This window comes from Sinocyclocheilus anshuiensis, unplaced genomic scaffold (assembly GCF_001515605.1).
Source record: "Sinocyclocheilus anshuiensis isolate Anshui unplaced genomic scaffold, SAMN03320099.WGS_v1.1 scaffold86, whole genome shotgun sequence".
NCBI lineage: Eukaryota > Metazoa > Chordata > Actinopteri > Cypriniformes > Cyprinidae > Sinocyclocheilus > Sinocyclocheilus anshuiensis.
This window is the reverse complement of record NW_015547662.1, coordinates 400,495-419,774: the sequence shown is the minus strand read 5'-3', so window position 1 is coordinate 419,774 and position 19,280 is coordinate 400,495. Positions and strand designations below refer to the sequence as shown.

General features: G+C 36.4%; 2 protein-coding genes across 2 annotated transcripts in view; both read right to left on the bottom strand.

Annotated features, from left to right (window-relative positions):
• Positions 1 to 1,458: 1,458 nt before the first annotated feature.
• On the bottom strand, positions 1,459 to 2,640 carry LOC107702261 (D(1B) dopamine receptor-like). The gene has a single exon (XM_016504518.1). It carries the CDS (start codon positions 2,638 to 2,640, stop codon positions 1,459 to 1,461), a length of 1,182 nt encoding a protein of 393 aa, XP_016360004.1.
• Positions 2,641 to 7,932: 5,292 nt separating this feature from the next.
• LOC107702260 (dihydropyrimidinase-related protein 1-like) overlaps positions 7,933 to 19,280 on the bottom strand; it is a 13,260-nt gene continuing 1,912 nt past the window's right edge. Inside the window, exons 2-14 of the mRNA XM_016504517.1 lie at positions 17,874 to 17,962; positions 16,534 to 16,718; positions 14,949 to 15,113; positions 14,273 to 14,334; positions 14,084 to 14,164; positions 13,927 to 13,995; positions 13,699 to 13,819; positions 12,954 to 13,110; positions 10,202 to 10,343; positions 9,950 to 10,120; positions 9,517 to 9,696; positions 8,170 to 8,335; positions 7,933 to 8,027 (exon numbers count right to left, since the gene is read on the bottom strand). Of these exons, the coding sequence (XP_016360003.1) occupies positions 7,933 to 8,027; positions 8,170 to 8,335; positions 9,517 to 9,696; positions 9,950 to 10,120; positions 10,202 to 10,343; positions 12,954 to 13,110; positions 13,699 to 13,819; positions 13,927 to 13,995; positions 14,084 to 14,164; positions 14,273 to 14,334; positions 14,949 to 15,113; positions 16,534 to 16,718; positions 17,874 to 17,962 (1,683 nt within the window). The remainder of the gene's footprint in view (positions 8,028 to 8,169; positions 8,336 to 9,516; positions 9,697 to 9,949; positions 10,121 to 10,201; positions 10,344 to 12,953; positions 13,111 to 13,698; positions 13,820 to 13,926; positions 13,996 to 14,083; positions 14,165 to 14,272; positions 14,335 to 14,948; positions 15,114 to 16,533; positions 16,719 to 17,873; positions 17,963 to 19,280) is intronic.

Genomic DNA, 19,280 nt, shown 5'->3' with positions numbered 1-19,280 from the left:
TGTTACGCACTGTTAAAAATTCCATATTCTTTAATAACTACCAGACCCTGATGAAGGTGACATGAATCAACATGCAAAACCATATGCATCAAGTAGCATGCCATACATAATCTATAGTCCAAAAGCCCTTGCATACTGAAATGTAACATTCTTTGAGTGGAGATTGCAGCCTACTAATTATTTATGAGAGGAAGTAACCATGTGCACTCGTGCCTAATGGAAAACGATACGTGGACTCGTCAAGCTCTTTGGCATCCGGTCTATTAAAACCTCAGACCTCATTCTGTGGCTGTGATAACCTGACCTTTGTGGCCATCTTCAAATGTATGCAAATCAGTAAACAAAACTGTAGGCTGTGAGGAGACATGGGAAGTTGTCACAAGGTTTATAGCTAAGGAGCTTGAAGGTTTTGATGTTGAAATCCCATTGGTTTCAGGCAGCTAACATTTATAATTTAGGATATGTATGTGTATTCTATCCTCCAAACTATAGCTATTGGGTAAAAAGTGAACACAATAAAATCATACTGGATACATTATGCCAAGTCAACTATAGTTTGAAGCAGATATTAACTCAACTGTTTTTCAAGATTTTTTTTAAAATAAATTTAAGTTGGTGAAATGTAATTTCAAGAGGTTATTCTGGTGTAAGTTCACTAACACACAAGGTACAAGCCACCCTTTTTTGCTTCTTTTCTTTTAACAATGTCAGAAAGCATTGATATGCATACATCTTAAAGGGGTAGTTCACCCAAAAATGAGTATTTTGTCATCATTAACTCAACTTCTTTTCTTTATGTCTACTTCAGAACACAAAAGAAGATATTTTAAAGAATATTGGTTACCAAACAGTTGGTTACCACTGACTTCCAGTGATGGGAGAAACAGAGACATTTCTCAAAATAGAGACATTTAGCTGTCTTTTATGCTCCACAGAAGAAAGTTAGTCCTACAGGTTTGGAACAACATGGGAGTAAGTAAATCATGATTTTTGGGTGAACTATCCATTTAAGTTTTTCATTCATTGCTGCTGGATTATGTTCCAAAGAAGGTTGGGGCAAGTTGTCCCATGTGTTTTATAAATGTTACTTTCATACAATCAATATATGTGAATGCCTGTTAGCCAAAAATAATCTTCAGATAATTTGACATGTTACAAGAGTGTTGGATTGTTTTAATGTTTACAAATTGCTAAACAAACAAAGTCCTTTTAGTTTAAATATATGTTGAAAAATTGACATTTTAAGACACTAAGACTTTTCCCTCAAATCAGTCAATAAACAGTAGGTTCATATTGTCACAACATGCCTCCATAGAAACTGGAACTGTATCTTGTTCCCCGGACCTTTTAAAGCTTGATAAAACATTAAGGTATACAGAAATTGACATTAAAAAGTAAAACCTTAGCGAAATATTCATTGTGATAACTATCCCGGTCTCCTTAAGCCTTACACTAAAGTCATTTATTCTGACATGCGTCTTCTGAGTTAGTATGCTGAACCATGCTCTCATCTCCAAACATATGTATCTCCACCAGTGGACGTTGCATTTCGTTGTCCACCCTTTCCAAACTGACATAACCGATCTCCATAGTGTTAACAGAGCTGCCCTGATTATTGGTGGACACTGGGTCCTTGCACTGAATTTCAAGAGGTGTTTTGGCGCACAGGTCATGGCAGCGCAGAAGTCGAGCAAAAGCATCTCTGAAATCAGAGTTAAAAGCATATATGATCGGGTTGAGCGATGAATTGCACCAGCCGAACCACACGAACACGTTAAAAGTTGCTTCACTGACACAATTTGGCTTGTGGCAGAAAGGAACCGCGCAGTTCAGGACGAAGAACGGAAACCAGCAGCACACAAACACCCCCATAATCACGGACAGAGTTTTGAACAGTTTGGTTTCTCTTATCGCGCGGTGTTGGAGAGGACAGGTGTGCGCACCTGCTCTGCAGTTCTGTGCGCGCTGAGCTGCGCGCTCCAACGAAGAGATGCTCTTGATTTGAACCTGAGCAATGCGGTAGATGCGCGAGTATGTGACCAGCATCACTGCTACGGGAATGTAAAAGCTTATTAGAGAGGATGAAACGGCATACGTTCTGCTCAGGCTCGAGTCACACATTTCCCTGGTGGTCCAGTTATTTGTGGTTACCGTGCCCAGGTCGGCCCGGTGCCAGTTCAGCTGCACGGGCACGAATGATATAGCCACCGATACGATCCACGTTACGCTGACCATAACGAGGGCGAGTCTACGGTTCATCTTCCTCTCGTATTGAAACGGGTTGGAAATAGCCCAGTATCGATCCAAGCTGATTACGCACAGGTTGAGGATGGAAGCTGTGGAGCACATAATGTCAAAAGCCACCCAGCACTCGCAGAAAGAGCCAAACGCCCAGTGGCCGGTCACCTCCGTGGCCGCTTTCCACGGCATTACGAGAACAGCCACCAGCAAGTCCGACATCGCCAGAGACACGATAAAGATATTGGTGACTTTTCCTCTCAGGTGACGGAAGCGCAAAACCGCTGCGCAAACTGTGAAATTGCCCAATAGCGTCCACAGCACGAGGAGAGAAAGAGCGAAACCCAGGAAAATGCGACCCGCTGGCTCTCCATGAGCGCTCAGGGATGTCAAGTTGTACATGTCTTTAAGTGTCACAAAAAAAACAAAAACATACCAAAATATTTTCCGTCCATACTTCCTCCCAAAGCAATCCCATCTACTTGAGCGTCTTGACCGGATCTTATAGTTGACCTCATTGTTTCTTAAGACCCTCGCTGAGATGTTCACATGATTGAACGACAATCTGAACCGTCTCGTGTCAGGTTCCTTTGCAGGTCGCATTCATACTGCTGTAGAACGCCCTCTTTTGCCCATTTTACTCAATAGACATACAGTGTATCCAAAACGTATTTTGACACTTAATCCACACTTAAAAATGCATTGAATTACAACAATATATAGACAATAAAGTTAGACAATAAATGTTTTGGTTGTCAAATGTTAGTGGAACATGCTTTCAATTAAAGCCATAATTCACCCCCAAAATAAAAATTTGCTGAGAATCTACTCTAAGATGTAGATGAGTTTGTTTCTTCGGAACACATTTGGAGAAATTTAGCATTACATCACTTGCTCACCATTGGATCCTCTGCAGTGAATGGGTGCCGTCAGAATGATAGGCCAAACAGCTGAGTAATAATCCACAAGTAACAGTCCAAAGCGAAAACAGTCCAAAACAGTCTCAAGTAAGTTTTTCATTCATTGCTGCTGGATTGCGTTCAAAAGAAGGTTGGGGCAAGTTGTCCCATGTGCTTTATAAATTTTACATTCATACAATCAATATATGTGAATGCCTGTTAGCTAAAAATAATCTTCTGATAATTGTACATGTTACAAGAGTGTTGGATTGTTTTAATGTTTGCAAACTGCTAAACAAATAAATTCCTTTTTTAGTTTAAATGTATGTTGAAAAATTGAAAATAGCATTATTATTAAGACATTTTAAACTAAGACTTTTCCTTAATCCACACTTAAAAATGCATTGAATTACAACAATATATAGACAATAAAGTTAGACAATAAATGTTTTGGTTGTCAAATGTTAGTGGAACATGCTTTCAATTAAAGCCATAATTCACCCCCAAAATAAAAATTTGCTGAGAATCTACTCTAAGATGTAGATGAGTTTGTTTCTTCGGAACACATTTGGAGAAATTTAGCATTACATCACTTGCTCACCATTGGATCCTCTGCAGTGAATGGGTGCCGTCAGAATGATAGGCCAAACAGCTGAGTAATAATCCACAAGTAACAGTCCAAAGCGAAAACAGTCCAAAACAGTCTCAAGTAAGTTTTTCATTCATTGCTGCTGGATTGCGTTCAAAAGAAGGTTGGGGCAAGTTGTCCCATGTGCTTTATAAATTTTACATTCATACAATCAATATATGTGAATGCCTGTTAGCTAAAAATAATCTTCTGATAATTGTACATGTTACAAGAGTGTTGGATTGTTTTAATGTTTGCAAACTGCTAAACAAATAAATTTAAATAAATTTTTAGTTTAAATGTATGTTGAAAAATTGAAAATAGCATTATTATTAAGACATTTTAAACTAAGACTTTTCCCTCAAATCGGTCAATAAACAGTATTGTCACAACATGCCTCGATAGAAACTGGAACTTTATCTTGTTTCATGGACTTTTTAAAGCTTGATAAAACATTAAGCTATACAGAAATTGACTTTCGAAATAAAACCTGGGAAATATTCATTGTGATAACTATCCCAGTCTCCCCTACACTTAAGCCAAAACAGTTTCAAACAAACATGTCGGTGGACAACAGGCAGTGCTGGGTTGCTTGTATTGTAGTCTGTTATTGATTACAAATTACGTGAAAATTGTAGTCAGGAATGTAATTTAGATTACTCATTTTAGGTAATGTATTCTGACTATTTTGGATTACTTTTAGATTACTTATGACCTTAATTAAATGACCTTAAAATTTATGACCTAAATGTTTGCATTTGAAATATTTTGTTTACCTGCATGCCAATGTGACCATTAAACGACATCAGAAAAACTGTAAACAAGCAAATGTGCTGTTAAATGATTGAAATATTAACTTTAAATTTCAGGGGGACTTCAAGTAAATATTTTAGGTCAAAGGGTTTGACTGACAAAAAAGTTTGTGAATCCCGGCATCATAATATCAAATATGTAATCATGTAATCCATAAAAAAAGTAACTGTAATCTGATTATGAACATTTAATATAATCTAATTACAAGTATAAAAATGTTGGAATCTGATTACGTAACATTGCATTATATGTAATCAGTTACTACCCAGCACTGACAACAGGGGATGGATTTTATCACTGGTAGAATGGATAATGGACTAATATTTTGGCCAGAAGCAACAGTTTAAAGTTAAAAAGCCTTAATGATGTATTTGTTTCTTACAAACAAGGCACCCATTCACAAGATCCACTGGTGAGAAAGTGATGTAATGCAAAATTTCTCCAAGTCTGGTCTGAACAAAAAATGAGTGATATTTCAGCAACATTTTGCATGCAAAAAAAGTCCACTGTCCATTTTCAATAGCATAGCGATGTATGAAGCACTGATCCCACAGAAGTCACTTTCAGACCAAGCAGCTTTTTGTTGATCAGCATGGCGAATTTGTGACCAATCTGAACATGAGCGAATCTGCCGGGGGAAATGTGTGGGGAACTGGATTTCGCTCCATGAAATTTCGTCAAGCAATGGTAAATGTGACTGCCCCTGTTACTCTGTTAGGAGAGCTGTCAGAACTTGAGAGGAACAGACTTCGAATCTACTAAAATTACCTTTTTTGCCATGTGCAGTGACTTATGCCACTCAGACCTGTGTAGGGCCAGAAGGATTAAAAGGGGACAAAATTAATTAACATGAATAGTACTTAACAGTATTTGTAGTATTTGATATTTTAAACCATTTTATATAATATAAACCACAATATTATTATTTAAACAACATCTGTGTAGAGCAGTGGTTCTTATCTTTTTGGCCCATACAAGATATTTCCACCAATATTTTTGCCATAATTATAGCAATAAATATACATTTTTTCATTTTTTCTTTTCTTTTTTACCATTTTAATTAACTTTTATCATTTTATTAATAATGATATTATTATTAATTGTATTAATAATAATAATATATTCATTAGAATAATCATTAGTCATCCTGCAAAACCTGAATCAATGCATTTATGTGGACTTTTTCACACTGCAAAATAGTTTCTTCCAACAACAAAGTGAATGTTTTAGTGAAGAGTGGGGTGGCCAATGGCCAGTATAATATAGGCCTACAAATAAAATTGCTTAGGGATGAAGGAAATAACCAGTATTGTATTGAATGTAATATTGATTGCATTGAATGTAATATTAAGACTAAATAACTATAATAGTTACTAGTACTACGTAGGACATCTAGTGGTGAACACATGAAGCTACAGGTGAAAAAAGTCAAGTGAAAATTTTACAGATGAAAGTTAGTCTGTCTGTCTTTTGGGCCGTTTTTGGGAAGGAACAAGAAAGGTCCCTTTCCAGCTGACTAACAGAGGACTGCAGACTGATTTTGTCGCTGCATGCGGGCTCCGTTACATCCATTCTTTTTCACTCTGCAGGTGGTGGAGTAATGTTTGCTTATTTTCTGTATCTTGTATCTTCATTAGAATCTCACTTGCTTGTCTTTAGTCTTTCTCTTTTTTCATCTTTTATCCATTTTTTTTTTCAGATGTGACTTTTGCTCTGTCTGTCTCCATCCAAGCAAGCTTTGTTTTTGCAGGTGGTGAAGTTGCATTTTTTTTTTTTTTCTGGACAGTACTGGTGGAATTTTCAATATTTATTTGTTGGCAAGACGTGTCTACAGGAACTGACTAAAATACAAAATATTGTGACAAATAAAACAACCCCAGGTTTCTTTGTTCATGTCTGTCAGATATGGTTAATTCAGAAAAAGGCAATCTCACACAAATGAAACAAACAGCGACATCTATTTATGAACTTTATTTCACCATAACAAAGTGAATATCATTTTCAACAGTCAATAAGTGCATTAGAGGATATCATCCTACAAAAACAAAAATGGCATCGTTCATAAACACTATATATACCACAGGCAATCACAATGGGGTATGGAAAATCACAATGGGGTATGGAAAATAATACAGCAGGCTTGGAATTGCCCTTGTATTGGTCCAAAACAAGAGCGAATACCATTTATCCAGTGGATGTTTAGTATTAAGACTTTTAGCATACACAGTGACTAGGCTAGTACCGTTAGGCTAGTGTGGAGCAATACTGTAAAAATCTCACAATAGAAGGGAAAAAAAACAGGCAGATGAAATGAAAGCATTTTCAGCTCTTTCTGAACGCATGTGTGACTTGCTCTTCCAGATGTCATAATTTGTATCGCAGATGAGGGTCTTGCAGACAAATAAAAAAATCTTGCAGCTTGCATATAGTTGCATTCTTCTTTGATTTTGCATTTGTGATACTGAGGTAATATGAATAATTCTCTAGTCAACATCTAATTTTATAATAAGCAAAATCCTCGCAGTCAAGAGCTTGGAGGAGCTAAAATGGCATGCAGCTGTTTTACTGAATACAGAATTAAAATAAAAAGTGATCTAACAAAGTTTTCTTGTAAAACCAACAATTCAAATTAGATAAGACAACTGATCAAATTTTCCTTCAAAGTATAAAGAGAGAGTAAGAATCGAAAGGTCAGATGTGAATAATACCAACATCTAAAAGTGAGATCATGCAATCCATCGCCATTTTTAACCACAAAGAGACTGCTAACACAGAATTAAAAACATTTCAGTGCACAGAGAACATGAGAGTGCTTGTAAGAGCAGATCGTCACTCAGCATTACAATGTACTTATTAGCACTACATCTATACCAAAACTGATCTCAGACCTGCATTCTAGCACTTGTCCCTTATCATCACTAACACAAGTGATCTTCAGTTCTGTAAATTGTCCAGCAGGAAGAGCACCATTTTTTTTGGGATGACCAGTGACTGGTTTCACAGGGCTTCAAAGCAGGACATTTTCAACACTGTCGCAAACACTGGGGTCACATCAGCAGAATTAGGGTATAATAACTCAAAAATGTGAGTAGTTATATTAGCATTGCTTAAATGCTGCATTTTCTAAAATTTGTTACAGATATAAAGTATTTTCTAGTGATTGTCTAGCTATCTATAGATATTTATATAGGTATGTTTTAGCAGTGAGACTATTGTGCACAATGCACACAGTAATATTCACTGTGGATGGGACATTTACTGCACAGGTAAGGTACAGTGATATTTTGACATGCATGCATTGCACAAAAATCTGTTAATAGCATGGCCCTGTGAGAGGAGAATACTGATGATTTGTCAACATCCAAGGCTGGTGATGTTGGAACGACCACCAGGGGGTGCTACAATGCGGTGGCCAGAGCGCCGAGGAATGTTGTCGTCGATTTGAGCCCCTAATAGTAAAATAATCATAAAAATATACTTGCTGTAAAATACTGATAAAATGATACATTATTCAAAGGAATTTCTGAATATTATGTTCTTAGGGAATATATTGGAAAAGGTAATGTTCTCTATAGTCTGATCCCATCTTACCTGATAGGCTGAAGTTAGACTGATGCAGGTTTCTGATTGGTGGAGGCTGGTGTGTAGTGGGCGAGGTCTTGGCGGAGGGTGCTGGGGTTATGTATTTGGGTGTTGCTGGGACATCATATACTGGACCATCATACATCCCACGAGAAACTCCCTGCTTACTCATCATCTGGCAAAAACAGTTAAAGGACGGGTGCTTTTCTTAACAGTCTGCACCATATCACAACACATCTAGTTCATTATGACATTATTATTTATCAAATGAATGCTAAGCAAATACTGAGCCAATATGCTATTACACTTCTGATTTTTCTTTTAAAGAAATTAATACTTTTATTCAGCAAGAATGCATTAAATTGACTAAAAATCCATAAAGACATTTATAATGTGATTTCTTTTCAAATAAATGCTGTTCTTTCGAACTTTCTATTTAGCAAAAATCCTGAAAATAAAATGTATCACTGTTTCCACAAAAATATAAAGCAGCACAATGGTTTTCAAAATGTATAATAGTAATAAAAAATGTTTCTTCAGCAGCAAATCAGCATATCATAATGATTTCTGAAGGATCATGTGACATTGAAGACTGGAGTAATGATGCTGAAAATTCAGCTTTGATTTGAATGAATTACATAAAAAAAATATTAAAATAGAAATCAATTATTTTAAGTTGTAATAATATTTCACAATATTCCTGTTTTCCTGTATTTTTTGATAGAAGATATATTTGTAGGCATGACCTACTAAATTAGCAAAGTATTGTCATATTCATCCCTCAGGTCTTTTAAGTGTAATATCTATGAAGCCTGCAATGAAACTGAAAGTGAGCAGAGTTTTTTTTCAGAGAACAATTTTTCAAAAAGAAATTAATGCTTTTTTTCCAGCAAGGATGCATTAAATTGATCAAAAGTGTCAGTAAAGACATTTACAACGTTACAAAATATTTCTATTTCAAATAAATGCTGTTCTATTTGAAATATACTGTATATTCATCAAAGAATCCTGAAGAAAAAAATGTATCACTGTTTTGACAAAAATAAATGTTTCTTAAGGAACAAAATCCCACTGAAGACTGGCATAATGATGCTGAAAATTCAGCTTTGCCATCACAGACTAAATTACATTTTAAAGTATATTAAAATAGAAAACAGATATTTAATTTTACAATTTTTACTGTATTTTTGATCAAATAAATGCAGCCTTGGTGAGCATGAGACTTATTTCAAAAACATAAAAAATCATACCGAACCTAAACTTTTTAATGGTAGTTTATGGTAGTTTATATATACAGCATAGCTAACTAAGACTAAGTGAAGGTCAGTGAAATAATCAATGGATTAAGAGTCATACCTTGTTGCGGTACTTAATGCGCAGGTAGGCAACGTCAGGGAAGGGCTTGCGGGAGATGAAACGGCCAGTCCCCTGCTGAACCTGGAGCTTCCCTTCCTCAAACACAATCCTACCCTGACTGACCACATACACTGGACCACCATGACACTCCATCCCCTCAAAAATATTATACTCCAAAGCCTAGAAATAGAAGAAGAGTGATGCACTAGAAGAAAACCCATTTTCCAGTGTTTTTCAAAGTATAAACAAAATCACCATTCAAATTTTGAAAGCTTTTAAGATTTAGGAAAAATTTAGTTTTGCAAATGTATTATTTTTTTATAAAAAGATTGGAAAAATTAAACAACCCCAATTCAGTATTAAATAACTAAATAACAGCCATCCAGAGTATGGTTCAATATTCCAGCATCTTGCAGAGCTTTGTAGTCCTCACCGACTGCTGTGCTTTGGCTGTGATGGTCTTGATCTTGTCAGGGTCCCAGATAACAATGTCAGCATCTGAACCCACTGCTATCCGACCCTTACGAGGGTACAGGTTGAAGATTTTGGCTGCATTAGTGCTTGTAACTGCAACAAACTGGTTTTCATCCATCTTCCCCATAGCCTGTAGGGAACAAATTGAGTGGTTACTGATAAATGCAACCTGTACCTCAGTCCATATAAACATACATGCAGATGCACTTACCACAGCTTTGTCCCAAACGAAACCCATTCTCTCCTCCACTCCATTGGTTCCCTCTGGTATAAGAGTAAAGTTGTCCTTCCCTATGGCCTTTTGAGAGGTGCTGTAAGCACAATGTCCACTACCCACGACCTGCAGATCCCCACTGAAGATAGAAGTTTAAGAGAAATGTAACTACAGGGGTAGCAGCTCCAAACAGAACATGATCTGCCCTTTAGAGCTAGTTGTGATGTTCTTTGTGACCTTATTTTTCTTTATAGGTTGCATAATGTGGCATAGAACTGTACACTACTGTTCAAAAGTCTGAGGTTGGTAAGATTTTTAAATGTTTTTGAAAGAAGTCTCTTATGCTCACCAAGGCTGCATTTATTTGCTAAAATACAGTAAAAACAGTAATACTGTGAAATATTACTACAATTTAAAATACCTGTGTTAAAATGTAATTTATTCCTGTGATAAAGTCTCAGTATCATTGCTCCAGTCCTCAGTGTCACATGATCTTTCAGAAATCATTCTAATATGCTGATTTGGTTCCTTAAGAAACATTTCTTATTATCAATGATGAAAACAGCTGCTGCTGCATATTTTTGAGAAAACAAATCTTTGGTGAATAGATATTTCAAATAGAACAGTATTTATTTGAAACCTTTTAAATCTTTTGTAACATTATAAAGTTTACTTTACTGACACTTTTGATCAATTGAATGCATCTTTGCTAAATAAAAGTATTAATTTCTTTAAAAAAAAATGAAAAGCTCAGTGCTCACTTTCAAATTCATTGCAAACTTCATAGATATTACACTTCAAAAACCTGAGGGATAAATATGACAACTCTTTGCATTTTTAATAGATCATGTCCCTAGATATCTTTTCTATCTTTTGACCAACCAGCTTAGTTACTATTCGAGATAGCAGATTGAGCAGAAAGTATTAGACATTTCCACTAAACTGACAAAAGATTTGCTTATTGAGCAACTAGCATCAGGAAAATTACACTGTAAAAAATGATCATGATTTTAATGGTAAGAGACTGTAGCAAAAACCTGTTAACTGGTTAACAGTAAGTTTATGTACTATATATACGGTGAATAGCTGTAATAGATCTAACCTTTTTATAATATATATAATACCTTATAACTTTTATAATACCTTATTTAATGTAATTTTACAGTAAAATGCTATCAAATTTATGGTTTTTGGAAGTGAAATGAACTACTTTTATTGTATAATTTAGAGTGAAAAACCATTTAAAAATTGACATTCCCAGAATTCCCTGTGTGACACCTCACATTTGATGTTTTTTTTTTGTTGAAATAACTGTTTCTTCATTTTTTTTCTTATTACTTATGTATATTAGGGTTTTTATCTTACATCAAATGTCGTTAAATTAATGTTTATTGCATTATTTTAGTGTCATACATGTTACCATGATGGTGTTTAGTATTTGTGTGAATGACACTGTGCACGTTTTACATATTAGTATTTACCTCCTCAGCTGTAGACATGTAGGTGCAACGTTACTTATAGTCAACAGAATGTGTTAAAGGGACCATCAAAATAAAGTGAAACCGCAAGTTCCCTACGGTGAAAAACTGTATTGGACATTATGTAATTTTACAGCAATATACAGGTTTTGGAAGTGAAAAGGAATGTATAATTTACAGTGAAAAACTGTGAATTGACATTCCCAGAATTCCATTTCACATTTGATGTTTTTTCGTTAAAACAACTATGTTTCTTAGTTATTTCTTATCAGTTGTGTACATTAGGGGTCATCTAATGTTGTTACATTAATGTTACCATGATGGTGTTTAGTATTTGTGTGAATGACACTGTGCACGTTTTACATATTAGTATTTACCTCCTCAGCTTTGGAAAAGCTGCTTGTCATGAGCTTTGATTCATCATGTGACTTTCATCAGTGTACAGTGGTTTCTGTGAAACTGAAATGGTTTCTTCATGTGGGCTAACCATACAACCAGGCCCAACTGAATTTGTCAGCTTCAATTAAATATGTAGAATCCAAATGGATGTATGCATCCATAAACCTTATGGATATGTGTGACTGTTGTTTGTCTTCAGATCATACATATAATCTAATACTTGATCTTTGATCTTTTTCTAGAATTTCCTCTCATCCTTTGGACCCGTCTAATGTATCTAAGCTAAAAATAAATGTCCTCTGTCCAGCTGTGTCAGTCTGCCTCTGTGTGATAGTGTGTGTGTGTGAATCCCTGTGCCTGTGCCTGTGAGTGTGTGTGTGTGTGCGTGTGTGTGTGTGTGTGTGTGTGTGTGTGTGTGTGTGTGTGTGTGTGTGTGTGTGTGTGTGTGTGTGTGTGTGTGTGTGTGTGTGTGTGTGTGTGTGTGTGTGTGTGTGTGTGTGTGTGTGTGTGTGTGTGTGCATATCGTATGTGTGGCTGGCTGTGGCTGTCAACATAATGACATCTCTCTCATAGTCTAACAGCCTGCAAGTCTACAAGTTATGTGTGTGTGTGTGTATATGGGGAGAGAGGATGATGGTGCTCTGTAACCATGGTAACAGGAGATGAAAGCCTGATCTATTTTTAGAAATGGGGCCAGGAAAAGGTGTGTCTGCGGTCTGGGTGTAGCAAAGAGCCAAAGTAATCGAGAGAGTAGATAAAAAATTTGTAGATAGTGCCACTTGCCCAAAGTCTCCACTGTTTCACTGCATCTACACTAATGATGCAAATGTCACAGATGTCTTAAAATGTAGAAATAACTCTACATTTCTTACCAGGACAGTAGAGAGTGAAGGTGGTCAGGTGTCGTCGGGTCAGGGCTGAGGGGTGGAGAGGTCACATAGGCTGCTGCTTTTGCCCAGTTTTTGCTCCAATAGTGTGATCCATCTGTTGCCAAGCTGGCTGTGATTGGCTCACCAAAAACAACAGAGCCTAAAGCCAGTGCAATGAAAAGAATACATACAAATTTATGGATTCATTTAAAAAAATGTATGCCATTCATACCATTCAAAAGTTTAAGGACAGTAAGATTTTTTTTTTTTTTTTTTTGAAAGAAGTTAACTGTTTTTCAGCAAGGATGCATTAAATTGACTAAAAGTAACAGTAAAGCCTTTTAATTAGAAAAAAAAGGAAAATTAAATAAAATAAATTCTGTTATTTTCAACTTTCTAGAATGCTAAAAAAAGATCATTAATAATATAAGAACATACATTGATAATTATAAAAAAATTATTCTTGAGCTGCAAATCATATTAGAATGATTTCTGATCATGTGAGACTGAAGACTGAAGTAATGATGCTGAAAATTCAGCTTTACCATCGCAGGAATAAATTATATATTAATAATATATTAAAATAGAAAACATAATAATAATAATAATAATAATAATATTTCACAATTTTACCATTTTTACTATATTTTTGATGAAGTAATGCAGCCTGGATGAACATACGAGGCTTCTTTCAAAAATATTAAAATATGAATTCAGCATGCAACAATATTTCACAATTTGCAATCACCTTTCTTCCGTGCAGTGGCCACAGTATCAGCTGCACTTTTACTCATCACTTTGGTGATGTAGACAGGGCAGTTGACTCGGTTGCCAAGGGTGATGGCACGGAAAACAGCCTCTGCCTCCAGCTGTGAAACAGACAACATCAGGACGCTTCACACCACTGAAAGTGGCTGGATAAACAGTTACTCAGTTAAACTTATAATTCATTCGCCAATTTGTTTATTGATCCCACCTCTTCTGGACGGCTCAGTGGGTGGCCCTCTGGACCGGTGATGCCCATTCCCAAGATTTTGCTTTGTTCCTTGAACACAAATGTTGTAAACATTAAAAAACAGTAAATGGCACCTAAATATTTTGGAATACTGTATGGCATTTGCTCATTAGTCAACCTGTGCTATCAGGTCTCCATTCTCTGCATGAACCAGAACCACTGCCCCCAGCTCCTTAAGGAATGAGAACGCTTCATACAACTATAGGGGAGAAAGAGAGATCAGATCTGATTATATTACAGTGCAGAACGTTCTACAGATGGAAGCATACAGTAGATGGCAATGTTGCAAACGGCAGCATCAACTAACCTGAGAGTCAGGCATTTGAAATAACCCTTTGTAAGCCATGTACACTTGGAAAGAGTTGATTCCTGCCAAAAGAAGAGAACATTAACATGTATTTCCAAAGATATACAGTACCATTCAAAAGTTTGGGATTGGTAAGATTTTCAATGTTTTTGAAAGAAGTCAAATTTATTTTACCAAAAATACAGTAAAACTGTAATATTGTGACATACAAATTAAATTCAGTTATCCATTTTCAATATATTTTAAAATGCAATTTATTTCTGTGATGGCAAAGCTGAATTTTCAGCATCATTTCTCCAGTCTTCAGTGTCACATGATCCTTCAGAAATCATTCTAATATGCTGATTTGGTGCTCAAGAAACATTATTATCAATGTTGAAAACAGTTCTGCTCAATATTTTTCTAGAAACAACTCATACATTTTTCAGGATTCTTTGATAAATAGAAAGTTCAAAAGAACATTTATCTTAAATGATTTTTATAACATTATAAATGGCTTTACTGACACTTTAACCAGTTTAATGTGTCCTTACTGAATACAAGTATTCATACTTTTTTTTTTACAATTTACTGACCCCAAACATTTGAGCAATAAGTGTATTTACAATCATTAGCACTTCAAGTTGTTGAAATTCAAAATTCAAATATGTGATTACAAATTTAAATATGTGTTCACCTTTTTCCTGTACCAGCTGTTCCAGCTCCTCCTTCACACCTTCATGCCAATGTGGGATATCCACATGAAGTGAATAATCACAGCAGGACTTCTTATCAGCCACTTCCTGCCACTTCTCAAAGGCCTCCAATAGACTCTCACCAGGCTGTGGAGTCACATGGTCAACTGAAAGAGAAGATGACGGATTCTGCTCAAACTGGTCTTGAGCTTTTTGGTTGGTTTTTGTAGACTCTATTGAGTCATTTCTATTATTTTCTATTGAAGATGCTGTTAGTTTGCTGCTTTAGTCTTTGATTACTCCATTAATCTCTGTATGTTCCTCAAATACTTTTTTCACGTGCACAAAAACTCCTTTCACTCTTTGTGGCTGGAAATGATGTCACTCACAACAGCTAATAGTTCTGATTCATTGTTTAAGTAAGGAATAATTGATGACGGGCCGTTGAATTATTAGAAAAATAATGCACACCCAAGGTCACACCCTCAATGCCGTTACACCTCGGGTGTGCATTATTTTTCTGATAATTCAATGGCCCGGAGTCAATTATTCCGCTTATACTACGGTTACCACACCTTAAGACATCGATCAGATGATATATTTAAAGGGATTCGTCCAGTTTTTCTACTTAAATCGCTATTGTAGGATTATTTCTTCTGCATCTCATCCAACGCCTCTTTTGCTAGTTCCAAAACGTAATTTTAAAGCTGGTAATGGAGGCTTGAGCCGTTGATAGCATTCTAATGCAGTTATTAATGAAGTTATTAGAAAGAGAGCGAGAGAGACAGAGACACACAGAGAAAGAGAAAGAAAGAGAGAGCTTGTGTGAATTAGGCTACCTCTGTACGTCCCTCAACAGTGTTCTGCAGCAGCGTCTCTAAACAGCGCTGTTATTACCTCGCTAGTGAGAAATGTCATGTGTAGCCTTTAAGTTGCTACACTATATAGGCTAACTGATAAAATCGTCAGGGCAGCGCTGACAACACCTTTTTGTGCAAACTGCGTGACCGTAGTGTGCGTGTGCGAGCACGTGTGATTGCAGTAATTCCTGTGTGCTGTATAGGTACTGTATGCTAATTTCCGTTATTACAGTTAACTATGCGAAGTGATATGGAACTGTAATGTGGTCAAGACAGCTGCCTGGAACTACGTTCGCCGTACGTTTCCCTGAAAATAATTGCACACCTCAGAACATTCGTCAGCCAATCACATTCAAGCATTCAACGGCCCCGTAGTATAAAGAAAATTAACTACTGTAACCATAAAAACCTCTTGGCTCAAGAGACAAAATCTGACTGGCTGTAGCTGACATGCAGGAGATGCATTCCTAGGGCATGTCCTTGTAGCAACAACAGACATATTTGGGACGCTGCTTTGCTCTCGAAGGGAGATGCAAGTGAGTCCTAGTCCAGCCTATTTGTCCTCCTTGCTAGGGAAGTTGGCACTGCATCCTAAATATTCAACATACTTGAACCTTTGCCCAAATGAGACAATCTTGAGATCAAATGTCATTTTAAGTCCCTTTTTTTTTTTAAGATAAACTTCCTAAACTTTTCTTTCTTTGAATAACAATTCCTCCAGACTTACTGATCATAGTGGTTCCTCCTGCCAGAGCAGCTTTGGTGCCCTGGTAGAAGTCATCTACAGGTGGAGTGCCTAGGTAAGGCTTATGCAGGCAGGTGTTCACATCAATACCTCCAGGAATCACCAAACACCCATTAGCCTCAATCACCTTCACGCCCCCTGGCACAATCAGGTTCTCCCCAACCTGTCTGTAGGAGAGATAGAGGGTTTAATAAAGCGCAGAGAGGGCCAAGGAAGGAAAAAATATTCATGGGACCAAATACATACTACAAATGTACTACATTACACGAAAGATTCAAATGTAGGTTTTTAATTAAAACATCAAGGTTATAAAGAGATTTTTAAGGCCTGATGCCACAGGAGAATGTCATATTATGCCAAATAAAATGTTATGAAATACAATGCAATTACACATTATTACATTCTATTGACAGCCACAGTTTTTTTAATTTTATTTTTGTTAACAGATTTTATTTTATTTTTTACTTCAAACTAATTATCTAATCAGTATTAATGGGTCTTTGTGCAAGAAAACATATAGCTGCATTTATAAAAGGGTCCCTGGCAATCATTATATTTGGGGGTCCTTGGAATCAAAAAGTCTCAAACCCCAACCATAAGGTATATACATATACCTTACATTTCATAATATGCACCATTTTTCATGTATCATTGATATTCATATTAATTATATGCAATTGCTAGTGAAAAATTGCACTGCGATTTGGAAATAAAGTGTTCATTTGCTTGTGCATGACATTAAGTCAATCTTCAACATATGTCAACATATATATATATATATATATATATATACATACACACACACACACAATTTCTGATTTCTAAATATGAATGAATTCTTTGGAAATAATGTTCCTTTCACATTAAGCAAACTGGACATTTTTACATTATTGGAATATCTCATATTAACATTTCTAGGATGGTGAGTTGTTAATAAAATTAAGTTTCAGAAACATTGTGCTAACCTTAAAATAACATTCCACTACCATTAAGATAAATTAATATATTTTATAAGATGCTGCATAGAGCCATTTAAGAACTTTTTTGCATGTGACTGTGATCGATGAGCAGGTTTCATGCATGCATCATTCATATTTATATTAAAGGGGTCATATGATGCTTTTTTAAAGATCATTATTTTGTGTATTTGGTGTAACAGAATATGTTGACATGCTTTAATGTTCAAAAAACACATTATTTTTCAAATACTGTCCAAAGAGAAAGGAAAACTTGAAATCGCATCATATGACCCCTTTAATGTTAATGAAAAATTGCATTGTGCTTTGGAAAAAGTGTGCATTTGCTTGTGCATGATGTCTTACTTAATAATTCCATCTTCAACATAAACGTCAGCATATTGCGACTGATCATCATTAACCACTCTTCCACCTTTAATCAGCAGCCGCTCACTCTGAGGAAGAGAGAGAGAGAGAGAGAGAGCAAGAGAATAAGTAATTCCAACACCAGTTTAAACCTTATTTTACCTGCTATATTTGCAATTCAGTGAAGTGCTCTTACAACCACTGATAAAAGAGCCTTCTGCACAGTTTCAGCCTCACACTCTGTGAATGGGTGGGGTTCTATGAACAGAGAAGAGCAAATGTGGTAATGTGGAAAGATGTTAGGTTGCCATGGTAACCTCACATCATCCAGTTGTCAGGAAGGCACATACCATGGCGCTTTCCTCAGCTGATTTAGGCTGCATATTCAGATAAAAAACCTCAATATATGCGCTATTCCTAGATGTCAACCAGGCACAGATCGCAAAGATTGCTTTAGTCAAGGATTAGGATCGTTGTAATCCATTACTCATAACTACACGCAAAAATACAGCACATATGGCTCATATTCCTCCAGTTCTTTGTCTTAATGTGTACACTGGCATTTAAAAAGGCTCTTTATTTCAAATTTCTGCTCTTGGCGACAGACGCTGTTGCGTCTTGTCCGCCGCAAATTCACTCGCCATTTGTCAAATGAAACGCGCCCAACAAAGCTACTGTATTCCTGCATTGATTCATTATTTATTCCCGCATCTATTTTCAATGCAATCGGAGCATTCGTCGCTTCATGCACGGCAGGGATGTGTGCCTGGCTTTGCCACATTGTAGCAGTAATGGTCACCCTTCCGTTGGCTGATTTCAGTGCTCTTCTATGCGGCCTCTGCGTTGTTGGCTTGCTAAGAATTTAATCCCTTCTCGTTTCCCTCATGCGCAGGATTTACCGGGGAGCAGCAGGGTCGTCTCGCAGCCGGTATCTTACCGTCAAATGCGGGATGTTCTTCTTCCCTTGGTAGCCCGTCCCAGACATCTCTCCTTTATGATTTGAGGAGATGAACAATGAGCAGTCACCCGCTTCTTTGTGCCACCAACCAACTTGACGAGCTAGCGCTCCGTTAGTGCTGCACAAGCGAGCGTCTCTCCCGAGGAGTGTGTGTTTGAGTGTTTGTGAGTACTGAGTGTGTATCTGCTCGCCTGTTCGGAGACGTGTTTTGTTTATGTTGGAGCGCCCCCCTCACATGAAACAAAAAGAGGGAGAACTGGGCGAAATGAGAATTGTGAGAATGTCGGGGTTTTGGGTCGTTTTTTGTTAAATTAGCTTTTTTTTTTTTTTTTAGCTTTTTTGTCTCAATGGTCGTTTCAAAATTCAAAATTCCAATTTCTAAATTCTAAATAATTTATAAATAACGTTCTATTAACATTAAGTAGACGTTTTTTTTTTTTTTGGGCATT

Excerpts from the sequence above, each read along its gene's own strand:
- LOC107702261 (XM_016504518.1), bottom strand. The coding sequence starts at position 2,640 with ATGTACAACTTGACATCCCTGAGCGCTCATGGAGAGCCAGCGGGTCGC.